We start from the raw sequence: 13860 nt of genomic DNA on the forward strand, positions 1-13860 counted from the left end.
CATTGAATTCCTTGATTATTTTTTTGGCTTTTTTTTTTTTTTTTTTTTTTGGTCTTTTTGAGACAGGGTCTCCCTCTAACCCAGCTGTCCTGGAACTCACTATGTAGACCAGGCTGGCCTTGAACTCACAGAGATCCTACTGCCTCTGCCCTCTGAGTGCTGGAGTTAAAGGCGTGTGTCACCACGCCTGGCTATGATTCTTTAAAATTCAGTGTCCTGGGTTATTTCTAGGGGGTTCTCCTTGTAGAACTCTTCTACAGGATTGGTGGGGTTTGGTGGTGATATAGTATTTTGGCTTTCCATTTTATTATTCTTTCGTTGTGGTTCTGGCATGTGAATTTCTTTTGTTATGATTCTGATATGAGAATTAAGTTGAAGTATGCTTCTGTCTGTATTATCCGGGTGCCTAGATTCTTTCTTTAATGGTTATGTAAAGCTGGTTGATACAGGGTACAGGTTCTTTCAGGTTTATTTTGGAGGGAACTGATTCCTTCATATCAGCTATTCAGGGGTACCTACCGAAGCCCAGTTCAGGTTCCAGTCAGGTACACTCAGGCTTCTTTCATCACATGGAGGCAGGATCCAGGGTCTCTCAGGTAGTTCTGTGCATTGTCATACCTATGGCAACAGGAGGCCAGAGGGCGGCCAGAACTTGGCACTCTCTGCTGAGATCCCAGCCTTAGCCTACCAAAGCCAGATCTGCCCTGGTTTCTTGGGAGGGGTCTCATAGAATCCCAGGGAGGGGGATGGTATGGCGCAAGTAGGGGAAGCTCACCACCAAGTGGAAGCAGGATCCAGGGGCTGTTAGGCTGTCCCCTGGGTTCTCAGGCCCTCTGGTAGTTGGAGGCCAAAGGGAGGCCAGAACCCCCGCACTCTTTCCCGGTTTGCTGAGCTGAGAGCAGCTACCCTGATGGAGGTCCGAACCCACCCTCTCAGGCTGTCCGCTAGGATCTCAGCCTTATCCTGCCAAAGACAGATCTGCTCTGTATATTATTTTTGTCTCATCCTTTATATATCATTACAAAGCTACGCAGACCTTCATCACTTGCTTAGGCTTTCTCGTTTTTCTGTTTATTTTGAAAAACATCTCCATTCCTATAATCCTTTTTACATCTTTTACATTCTCATTTTTTTAAATAATTATGAGACATAATAACATTAACAAATTTTTCATCTGTTGTGAAAGTTCTTTTCCTGGGGATACTAAACAATGTTTTTCCCCTTCTAAGGTTCTAGTATCAAACCAATGTTTGATTAAAGTTTTCCTGGGGAAACCAGTGAATTTACTGAGCTTACTTACAGAGATGACTGAAGGGTTACTGAGGTGTATGAGTGACCTGAGGGTGTGCACACTGGAAAGCCAGTAAATTGCTTTGTATAAAGTGGTATCTGTTTTGAACTGCCAGCATTCTAAGTTTTACCATAATCTACAAAAAAAAAAAAAAAAAAAAAAAAAAAAAAAAAAAAAATACTACTACTACTAATAATAATAATAAATAGCTATGCTTTTGTGTTGGGTAACAGAGTGTCCTGCTTTGATAATCTTGAAATTATAGGAATATTTTATAAAGCAGTGATATTCATGATCTTACTTTCCTCTACACTCCCCCACTTTTACAGAGCAAACTATTCATGGAAGGATTTAGAAGCTTGAAAGAAGGAGAGCCAGTGGAATTCACATTTAAAAAATCTTCCAAAGGCCTCGAATCAATACGGGTAACAGGACCAGGTGGGAGCCCCTGTTTAGGAAGTGAAAGAAGACCTAAAGGGAAGACACTACAAAAAAGAAGACCAAAAGGAGATAGGTAATCATATTGTTGGCTAATTTAGGAGTGTATTGTATTTGGAAAACACTTTTAAAGTTTCTTTATATCTTTATGTTATTGGATTTTAAAAATTCTAGCCAAAAGAAAATGCCACCACCATGTAGTTGACTAGGAATATCAAGAATGCAGTCTACTTTGCAGTTTGAATTACTTATCTTCAGTGTGCTGGGCTGCATTTAGCGTGAAACATCGAATAGAATAATCCTTCGGCTGCCATCACCAGACTGTTCTAAGTCCAGAGGTGAGGAGTTGAAATTCCCAGCAGACAGGGATGCCTCTCTGTACAGAATTTCCTAGTCCTCCGGCTGCTTTTTCAAATGAAAATATACTGATTGCTTTGTCACATGTCAAAAACCCAAACATTAAAAAAAAAAATGAAGGGGAAGAAATCACTTGAAATCCTAATTGCATGTGGAATCATAAAATATATGCTATTTTGAAATTTATGAGTATTTTATTGAATATATTAGACTGTTGTACTCCACTCATGAACATCTGCATAAATCTCCACTGTGCGAAAGTACCAAAAATTACTTTAAACAAGTAGTGCTACTAATGACTCTTTAGGCTGTTTTTAGTATTTTGAAATTAATAGCACTACTATATGAATGTGTACATTTTTTGAAATGTGATTATATCCTGAGGATAAATACTTACTGGAAATTCTAGAGCAAAGAATATGTATTTAAAACTTTTTGATACCTATTTCTGAACTGCTGTCAAAATAATTAGAGCAAAAAATATAACCACTTCAGAAGTGAGACAGCTCACTGAGCGTTATTTGTTTAATCTTTTCTAATTATGTAACTTAAGGAGATAGAGCTCTGTGTTTTCTTTACATTATTTGGCTATATTAGAGGTTAAATATATTTTTATAGAGGCATTTTATTTTTTTTTCTTCTATAGATTGCACATTTCTGGTCTTTTGACCTATTCAGATTTTTGTTTGTGGTTATTGATAATTCGTCATTATTTGGAGCAAGTGAAATATTTTTTACATCTTATGAAGTATATTTTGTCCTTAATAATACTGGTTTAAAAATATAATTGAAATTTTGAATTTTTATAGAAACAAGCCCATGACTCTCTGCAGAATACTGACTTTACAATCTGGATTTTCCAATTACAAAATTAAAAATATATGACAAGGGCCAGTAGCTGTGATCCTGGTACTTGAGAGACTGGGACAGGAGAGCTACAAGTCTGGTCTAGGTGTGCAGATCAGCAGTACAGCACATGTGCAAGGCCCTTGATTCAACCAGTGGCATCAAAAAAGATGCAGTTTATTTATCTACATTATCTTGTTTCTTTTGTTAATTTAGATTTTAAATTGAACCACTCTCTTCCCATGATAATGTAACTCTTCTGAAAGGAGGTCTATAAAGATCTAGTTTTCTTTCAAAATTGCTACCTTGTTATCACAGCCATTTATTGTAGAGTCCTATTTCCCCTCTGAGTTGAAAAGCCATCCAGTAAGAGAATAAGTTCTGTTTCCATCCATGTTTTTAGATCATTTTGTACAAAAGAAAGTCTGTGAATATATATATGAAATTTAATGATGTACTTAGCTTTGAAAGTGGTTTTCTATTCCCAAAGAGATAATGATGATGGTGGTAGTGGTGGTGGTGAGGGTAATAGTAATTATGATAAACACATAAATGAGAATAAAGCAAAATAAAATAGTCCTTTATTTTCCCATGTTTTTATTTTTTTAGTAGTGTATTTCTAGAATGTTCTTCATTTTACTAAGAGGGAGAATGGTGGAGGGCTGAGAATCAAAAACATAAGATAGGAGGACATGCCTTCATAGAGGGCTTTATTAATTATAAGAACTTTGATTCTAGAGAAAATTGGAAGTCTTTGGAAAGTTTTAATTTAAAAGTAACATAACCTTTTTAATCTAATTTATCTCTTTTATTCATAAGCTTTCCTTTGTTATGTCAGAATTCCTGAGAAAATTAACTTAAGAAAATTAACATGCCCACCTCGTGTCTCCTGGAACAGAGAGGAAGATACACATTTATGGGGAGGGGGGGGTGCAGAAGCCCAGAGGGCTTCCTTGTGGTGGTAAGTAACCCACTTTCACCCACTAGGCCTGCCTCTTAAAGTTTCCAATTGCATGGTAAGCTATGAACTCAACAGTGGATTATCTATTGGTGATATTAAAGTGAATCACCTCCTAAAGGCTCTACTGTTGAGCACTGCTACATTGAGGCCAAGCCTTCAACACATGAACTTTTGGGAAACATTTCAGATCCAAATGGTAACATTCCTTAAAATACCTTCTATAGCTGTTACTATAGTGTCATTTGGAGAAGCAAGGATGGAAAGTTTAGAGCTCACTAAGGGATGCTTTTCCAGTGCTACCAGAAAGAGATGGTGGTGGTTTGGATTGGGGTGGTAGACATGGAAGTGGTGAGCGAAAATTCCTGTGTGTTTTGAAGGTGGAGACGGCAGGATTTACTGATGGATCAGATGTGGACTGTGAGAGAAGAAGAGTCCAGGATGATTCCAAGGTTTGTTTGGCTTGGGCAACAGGAAAGATGGAGGGACCATTTACTGAGATGGGAAAAGCTGCAGAAGGAGCGATACCTACAAAGATCGGTGTGGGACATTTCTAGACGTCCATAATGAACATGCAAGTGGGATTACAAACTAGGTGTTTCGATGCATGATATGGAGTTCTGGGATTGCAGATAAAAATCCAGCAATATTTGGTGAAAAGATATTTATAGCCACAATGCAAGAGGAACCAGCCCTGGGTCTTGGTAGCACTGAGAAGAAGAGTCATCAAAGAGGACTGAAAAGGAAGTGGGAATGGAAAAATCTACAAGGGCTTTTGTTTTGGATGTCAGGGAATGAACCATCAAGGAGGTGTCGGGCCTGTTCAGAGACGTTGATAATGAAATAATCCAGATGATCACTGAGACTCTAACCACTTAGCAAACACAGCGGTCATTAATACACATGACAAGAATAGCTCAGTGGATTGGTGGGAGTGATGGCCTGTGGATCACATCAGTACAGTGAAAGGAGAAGATACAAAGGCAGCAAATGCAGCCGTGGGGGGGGGGGGGGCCAGAAGTGGGAACGAAAAGGGAGGTGTGGCTAAGAAGAAACTAGAGTGGTTGTTTCAGTGGGCAGCGGTTTAGTAGGAAAGAAAGACAGCATTTAAGAGAGATGGCTGCTAGAATAATTTCTTTGAGTGGATGGAAAGATTGGGAATTAAGTGCAGCTATGAGTGCCAGTTGTGAGCACAGATGGTTTACTCTTTAAAACTTGAGACAAGGCATAGAACATAGGCTTATCTACCTGTAGATAAGAAGGTAGATTAGGTGAGATTTCACACCATTTTATATCGTTTGCTTAGTGAAATCTGAAGCAAGATCATCTATTGAGAGTGATGATGGAAAACAGGAAGTTTAGAGATTTTATCAAGAAAGAAGGTTATACACATTGTGAAAAAGAAACAGTTTCAGGCTGTACTAAAGACTGCTAGAATAGTAGGTGTATTAGTTACTTTTCTGTTGCTGTGATAAAATGCCATGACCAAGTCAGCTTATAACAGGAAGAGTTTATTTTAGCTTATGATTCCAGAAGGATCAGAGCCCACTGTATTGGGGAGGCATGGTGGCTGAGGTGACCAGAGCAGAAACTGAGGGCTCATGTCTCTAAGCATGCACAGGAAGCAGAGAGCAAAACAGGAAGTGAAACAGGCTATGAACTCTTAAAGCCTGCCACAGTGATATGTCTCCTCCAGGTAGACCTCCCCGCTTAAAGGTTCCATGACCTGCCCCAGACAGCACCACTAACCTCCAAGTGTTCAAATACTAAACCACCACAGTGACCATGAATTTAAAGTCAGCCTATCATTGTGTTTTCCCTGTCATTGTAGACTTCATGGCTACAAATAGTGAAAATAGACTTTAAAATGAGTTGTCCATAATCGGGATTTTCCTAGTTGTGAATACAACGGGAAGGAATGGCACTGAAGGTGAAGGGAACACTTGCAAAGAGATGATAGGATGTAAGCTGGGAAGGAACAAAGACGTTGACAAGGTGTTAGCTTCGGCATAACTAGGTTGTCTTGAGTCCAAAAGTTCTTACAGTTGGAGTATTAGGTAGTGTAATCTGGTAGCGTGGAAGGTGGGGCAGCCTGGTAAAAAACTGCTGCAACTGCTGACATTGACATTGTTATTTTAGTTAACACTGACACATTTGGTGTCTAGTATTTCTAATTCTCTGTTTCACAATGCTGTAATCTTTGTCACTAGAATTGACAGCTCCAGTTTTCCATGTGCCACTTTTTATAAACTATTTAGATAAGCATGGAATCCTCTGAATAGAAACTGAAAGAATGATGAAGCAAGGTTTGACAGTGTGATAGCAGGAGATGGGTCTTAAGACTAGGTAGCTGGCTTGGTTCAGGGCTTAAAGTGCTTTCTGGGCAAAGCATGAAGAAGAGATTAGATCCCCAGAAACCACGTAAAAGCTGGATGGGTGTGCTAGCCTTTCGGTAACTCCAGCACTCAGAAGGCAGACCGTGGCTCCTGGAGCAAGCTGGTAGCTAGATGTTTGAATCAGTGAGCTCTGGTTCAGTTGAGAGATCCTGCTTCAAATAATGTGATGAAATGTCATCAAGAAAGACTCTTGTCAATCTTGGGTCTCTGCGTGCACACACATGCCCACGGACCTGCACACACGTGAACATGTATACATGCGTGCACACCATGCACTTACATGAGAAAAAAAGAGAAAATGAATCTTTGTCCACTAATGACTGGGTTAATTGCCAAGGCAGCAGTTTGATTCCTGAATATGTCTTAAAGATGGCAAATAATCTTTGGTAACTATTGATGTCTTCTATGAGTATTGATCATGTGTACTTTCTGCAACAGAGGAATGAGGATGAGACTGCCTTGAATCAGTTTTCATGTTTATTCGCGAAATATTATGCAAAACAGCCTAAAACTCATAAAATAGTCTAGATTTTTCTAATACTTCCATTTTCCCCCCTATATTTTACTTTATTTTATTTTATTGCATCATTGTATTTTAAAGAATAAGCTCTTAGGCTAATTTGTTATGCTGTTTTTCATAATAACTGCCTATGGTTGTTATTGTTACTATCTTCTGTTTTATTTTACTTTTTACCATGAAAAATTTTCAGAATACAGGGAAGTAGAAAAATGGTGTGCTGAGGTCTAATATTTTATTATAAATATTTTTGTGGAACAGTTTAAAATATAAATTCCATAGCACTTTATCCCTTATCAAAATAAATATAATAGTTTTCCTAATATCGAGTAGTCAATATTAAAATGTCCTCATTTAGGTCTGGCAATATGGAGAGAGGTTGTGGTAGAGGGTTCTATTGTGCTTAAGGCCCTGTGTTTGATTTCAAGCACTGAAAAATAAATGAAAATAAATATTCCTTAGTTTTCTAAAATTTCTCTTTTATGGCTTTTTCGTTTTCAACACAGAAACCAGATAAAGAACATGTCTTCAGAGGCTGTGGTTGTAGTTCAGTTGGTAGAGTGCTTGTCTAGTATGTACGAAGCCTTGGATTCCATCGCCAGCACTGCATAAACCAGTTTAGTGATGCGCACTGTAATCTCAGTGCTTGGGATGCGGAGGCAGGAGGATCAAGGCCATCCTCATCTACATATCAAATTTGAGGCTAGTCTGGGATACATGAGACCCTGTGTCAAAAATAAAACAACAGCTAGCTAGATGGCTCAGTGAGTAGGTTAAGGTGCTTGCCACCAAGACTAATCACATAAGTACCATCCTAAGACCCACGTGGTAGAAAGAGAGAACTAACTCCTGCAAGTTATCCACATCCATACATGCTTCATGGCCTTTGTGTGCACATGTGCCTGCATATATACATAGATATACACATACAGATACATAACTGTAATTTAAAAATATATATATAAAACATGCCTTTTGGTACGTTTTTACATCTTCAGTGTCTTGTTATTTAGAACAGTACCTCCCTATGCAGTTCATTCTTTCAGGAACATTCCTCATCATTATGAAAATTTTTCATTTATGTCTTAGTCAGAACCAGTGGCTTCTGGGTTTTCCAGCACCCACATGGCAGCTAATAACTGTCCATAACTCCAGTTCCAGGGGATCTAACACCCTCTTGTGACCTCTGCAGGCATTGACAACATGGGATCCACTACACTCATACACATAAAAAATAAAATGTTTTTAAATGATAGTAAATAACTGATTTGGTTTGCTGAAGTACTAGAAAGCTAAAATTGCAGTTAATTTCTTGTTAAAGAGAAAATTAATATTGGTACGTTTTTGTATGTTTGATTTGTTTGAGGTGTTGATTTCATTTTTTTACATTGTCATAAGTAACAAACACTTTTTTTCCTTTTGTACATAATTCTGTGAGTTTTGACACATGTATACATTGCTCTACTCAGCATCATAATTATTCAGTCTGCTACTCTAGCAAACAACTGCTTACTATCATTCCTAGCTACTCATCACCCGTCTATAACCCCTGGCAACCAGTTCTTTCATATTACAGGGTTTTTTTGTTTTGTTTTGTTTTGTTTTGTTTTGTTTTGTTTGTGTGTGTGTGTGTGTGTGTGTGTCGCATATAGACAAAGCCATGTGTTGTATAACCTTTTGAAGCTGGTCTTGAAATTCAGTCATTGTAATGCCTTTGAGATCTACAAGTGTTGAATTTATTAGTAGTTCTTTCTTTATTGCTGAGTAGCATTCCATTATGAGGATTCAACACTGTTTATTCAGTTCATCTATTGTGGGGGCTTTGGGAGACTTTCTAACTGCAGGAATGAACACAGGTTCTGCAAAGATTTGTGGACAGGTTTTTAATGAATAGCAGTCTTCATTTTTGGAGTCAGATTGCCATATAACATGATATGGGTATATGTTTAGCTTTGTAAGAAAACTGCCAAATTGTTTTCCAGAGTAATTATACTATTTTGCATTCCTGTCATCTGTATATAAGGTACACCTGCTATGAATCTTTGCTAGTAATTGATGCTGTCAACTCTAAAAAAAGAAAATTTATCAACTCTAATAGGAGTGTAGCAGTACCGTAGTTTTAATGTTCGTTTCAGAAATTACTTCTGATATTGAGCATCTTTTAAGGTGTTTTTATGCATCTTTCTGTCCTCCGGTGAGATGCTTGTGTCTTTGCCCAGTTTTCACTAACTTGTTTTCTTACCAGTCTGAGAGCTTTTATGTGTATTGTTGATACAGGACTTTTGCCAGATGTATGTTTTGCTAGTGTTTCCTTTTCTTCTGTAGTTTGTGTTTCCTCTCTCTTAAATAACTTTACAGAGTGAAAGTTTGTGATTCTCATGAAGACAATTTAATCAACCTGTAGTTGATGCCATGTTTAAGAATTTTTGTTTAACCCTGGATCATAGCATTTCCTTCCATGCATTCTCTACTAGGGTGTTTTGTCGTGATAATGGTTTGTTGTTAGTATAGTTTTACATTTCACATTTACATAATAGTTTTTACATGTGGTGTGAAGCTTAAGTCAAGATTCATTTCTGCTTATGAATAATATGAATTGTTCAAACATTATCTGTTAAAAAAGTGTTCTTTCTGTTATGGTTAAGGTTTCCATATTAAAAAATTTTTCTGGGAACTAGAGAAGTGGCTCCGGGCTTAGCAGCACTTGCTGTTCTTCCAGAGGACCCAGGTTCCTTTCCCAGCACCCATATGGTGGCTCTGTTGCCCTGCTCTGGCTTTCACTGGCACTACACATACACCAGCATATATACAGCAATCAAATAAATAAATAATTTATATTTTTTTCCTAGGGCTGGAGTGATGGCTCTGCAGTTAAGAGCACTAGCTCTACATCAGCACTCACAGAGGAGCTGCTAAGTCAGTTCCCAGCACTTACATGGCAACTAACAACCATTTATAACTCCAGTTCCAGGGGATCTGAAGCCATGGACATTGCATGACACAAGTGCATTTATATACATGTAGGCAAAACACTCATATACATAAAATAAATAAATAAATAAGTTTTTTTAAGTTTTCTTAAAATTTCAAATAAAATAATTTCATGTTTACTTTTTAGTTCTTCTTACGTTCATTTTCAAAAGATGCAGAAAACTTTAAAAAGCAACCTTCATAGAGCTTTCTTTATAAAATGAAAATAATATAGAAACCTTATGTTTCTTCCTAAAATCTAGCCTAATCATATCTCTGTAAGTTCAAGGACATCCTGGTCTACATATCAAATTCCAGTCCAGCCAGGGCTGCATAGTGAGACCTTGTCTCAGAACAGTACAAAACAAACAAAGAAACAAACAAAAACTAGCTTAGCCTTGGTACTTTTAAATTGTGTTTCTTAAGAACACAATTTACTGTGAGAAAAATATGTAAATTCTGACAGTGAAATTTTGAGGGAGGCTGATAAAAGGATTATTTTGTTTGCAATTATATTTACATGTAATAATCATGTAAGCCTATAATATGGAATTAACTATTTCATGTAACAACGTTTTAGTTTATATTAGCAAATACCTAGCTCGAGTTTTCCGTTTGCGGTTTCTCTTTTCCCTCTTTTAATTCTGCTTCTCCCCTAGGGTAGTGACTGTCGTCTTTGTTCTCCCTAACCTTCCGCAGCTTTTGACCCAGCCACACACTCTAAGAAGTGCTGCTTATCATAATGGAAGTCCTCCTTTCAACAGCGGAGCTTGAGATCTTGTTTTTGAAAACTTGGTTCTTCAAAAGTAACTTAGAAAAAAATGCCAGTGCTTCCATTTAACTTGGTGCAGTAGTCTTTTAAACTGAATTAGCACATGAGCACATTTTCATTATTTGCATAACTTGAAGTAGTAATGTATTTTGTTTAGAAAGTTTAATTGCTAAGGTTTTTGACATATAAGTCTAGAGAATTCCTTTATTTGGTCATTTTAAAAAGGGCATTTGATTAAAGATGCTGTTTATTTATACTTGAAACTTGACATTCTTGGTAGTCCAGTATTGAAATGGCACCTTGTGATGTGATTAGCATGACCAGAAAGAATGAGTGTAAATAGAGGCTAATTATATAATATCTGATTTGGATTCCACTCAGAAGAGTTAAGTCACCCTTTTCATTAAAGCAGGAATGTATGATTGTTATTTTTACAAGGCCATAATTTTGTGGATTCAAAGTACTTTAAATTTGTAAGAATGTTCTGGAAGTCATAAGATCTAGGTGCTGAAAAGTTGACTTAGACTTTCCTTAGTGAAGAGCTTCATGTTTTATTACAGTGAAAAATATTTACCTGGTTCCCTTTTCCACTCTCAGAGCAAGAGAGCTGCAGGTGAACTAGTGGTGGCCCCTCCCTCGCCGCCACTGCATTGTTCATTATCTCTGTGCTATAATTTCAAGCTTTCTGGTTTCTTGGGAAATCTAGTGCTGCATCTTTTGACAGCCTAACAGCATTCCAGAACATAATGACCTGTACTTGGACTTTGCTGTTCTATTATGAAATAACCATGCAACTTTAAGAAGTCTTGCAATGGTGATGTTTCCATATGCACAGCTCCCCAGAACTTTTTACAAAAGAACATTTAAAATTCTGTTTAGGTGCTAGGAATGTTTAAAAATGTAAACCAACAAATTCCAATAAATAACTGTTTCTCTGTGATACTTGTGTGATTAGATTTAGGAATTTGCTTTTTAGTAGGTTCCTATTGTGGTGGAGAAAATCTCTCAGGCATGAATTGATAGTCCAGATCCTTTGAGGTCTGTCTATCCTGACCTATGACCCCTATTCTTACAAGATCAACATCTGAGGGCAAGAGATTAAGGCAGTTTAAAGGCCGGAATGGTAAATGGAATGGAAAAATTAGCCAGCACATTTTGGGTGCAAAACATCAAAGTCATCAAATAGTTTGCTTATTTTAAACCTGGCTTCTGGGTGTAACAAGCTAATTTTACTGTGTTTGTTGACCCCCCCCCAAATTTAACTCTTAGATAAATTTATATCATAATAAATTTTAATTGTATGATATAGAATAAATTCATACAACTTGACCTCAGTATCAGGAAATGCAGAATACTTTGTCATGGTGTTAGTCATTTCAACTTTGTGTCCACTTTGGATACTTAATTTATACTGGAAAACATTAAACGTTTATTACAAAATATTTATTAATAGTGTTGGATAAAATGTAAGTCCTTACACTGTCTCATAATTTGAAGTAACCAAACAGAAGCTGTTGGTATACATTGTTGAATTATTAGAAAAATAGGTTTGTTTTTTTTTTTTAAGGGAGAAAATAGAAGATGCATTTGTCCTGGTGGAGTCGATTTGTTCTTTTTTCTCTGTCGTTTTGAGAGTTTACTGTTTAAAGTTTTATATGCTACCTCTTAAAAACTGTTTTACTGTTTAAAGTTTTATATTCTATCTCTTAAAAGTTGTTCTTAAGCTTTTTATTTTTATATTTTTCATACAATTAAAACCTTTTTAAAGCTTAATTGTATATTTTTCATACGTGAATTTAAATACAGACCAGTAGGTATTCCTTCCCTGTTCCCATGTGCTGTGTTCTGTAAGAAACTCTGCAGAGCCCTTTATTTCTCTTTTGCCTGTCCTGGGTGGCTGTGATTTTGCATCTTCTACTTTTGACAATGACTTGCAAAGACTGCAGCTCAACAACTCAATGGTTGCTTCCAAGTTTTCATTCACTTATTTAATGCCTAAGGAAGTTAGTACAACGAATACCCAAGTATACCCATCTCTTTAATTCTTCTGCACTTTTAAATTTTCTACATTTCCATATTATAGACCCAATTTTGGGGTAGTTTTCCTAGTCCTTTCTTCTTGTGATTATTTGGCCAGAGATCACTTAATGAGGCAATTGAAGTTGTTTCCTCCATTCACATTATCTTAGCAGATGCTTTCCCTGCTGTGACCCCTGTTCAGACCAAGCAGACAATGTGCCATTCTCATCACCCTCTGCCAGACACTGTGTGGGGCTGAGCTTCAACATGGTGCTGCCTAGGTCACCCAAGATGCCTGGGGGTGGTCAGAATACAAGTAGCAAGTGGTCAGAATATTAGATTTCTGGTTGCTGTTTTATTCTAAGCATAGTAAATACTAAAATAATGTCCATGGGGGGAAAAGTCCAGAAGCAACTCTAATAACATTACAATGTGGATTTTGAAGGTAACTTTACTTAGCTTTCTTCTTTTAGACAACCTACTGGTAAAAAATTAGATCAAATATTTATTTTATAGTTTGAGTACAGAGTTCTAGTGAGAAGTAGGAATTTCAAAGTTATTCTTTTAAAAGGGAAATCTATTTAGACCCTAATATTATTTATGTATGGTTTTGAAATGAACATTACATTACTTAAAGTATTACTTTGGTTTAAATGTCTTAAATATAATAATAAATTTTCATATATCTTATCTACTAGCTTTGATGTCCAATTTCATTTCTGTGAGAATAAAGGGTGATAAATCAAAAATTTCCACATTTATGCTGCTAAATTCCTCTACTGAAATTCTAGTGCTGGACCCCAAACTCAGGAAGTAACCAAGGAAAGTAACAAGGGTGTCAGCAGCTTCTGGTCTCCATTAACGAGGCGCACAGATCAAATTCTGTTCTGATAAAGTCAAAGAGCCTGTGAAAAGGTTCTTGTACATTCACTTATACTGCGGTTTTAATTTTTCTTAGCTTTATTAAATAGATTAAAAACTAGGACATGAACTGCTCTCAAAGAAAAAAAATTTTGTTGCAATAAAAAATTCTGTATTAATTTTTTTGCCAATGTATGGTGTATTTATTATGATAGTAAGTTTGGTTTGTTTTTTGGGGGTTTTAAATTTTATTTAATAACCACATGATTAGAAGAAGCATTTCATTACAGCTTTAACATAGTCAATAACAATTTCCAGAGGAAAGATACATCTCTTTCAAAAGTGGCAGTAAATTTTTAGATTCACAGTTGAATTAATACAGTTATACAATATTGAACTCAGTATAAACCCTGTAAGATATAAAATTGAATGAGT

At 36.6% G+C, this 13860-nt stretch overlaps 1 protein-coding gene across 1 annotated transcript in view; it reads left to right on the top strand.

Moving 5' to 3' along the window:
• Lin28b (lin-28 homolog B) overlaps positions 1-13860 on the top strand; it is a 148133-nt gene that overhangs the window by 85542 nt on the left and 48731 nt on the right. The window contains exons 3-4 of the mRNA XM_008850322.1: positions 1621-1805; positions 4271-4342. Of these exons, the coding sequence (XP_008848544.1) occupies positions 1621-1805; positions 4271-4342 (257 nt within the window). The remainder of the gene's footprint in view (positions 1-1620; positions 1806-4270; positions 4343-13860) is intronic.

The sequence above is a fragment of the Nannospalax galili genome, unplaced genomic scaffold (assembly GCF_000622305.1).
Source record: "Nannospalax galili isolate Female #2095 unplaced genomic scaffold, S.galili_v1.0 scaffold324, whole genome shotgun sequence".
Classification (NCBI taxonomy): Eukaryota; Metazoa; Chordata; class Mammalia; order Rodentia; family Spalacidae; genus Nannospalax; species Nannospalax galili.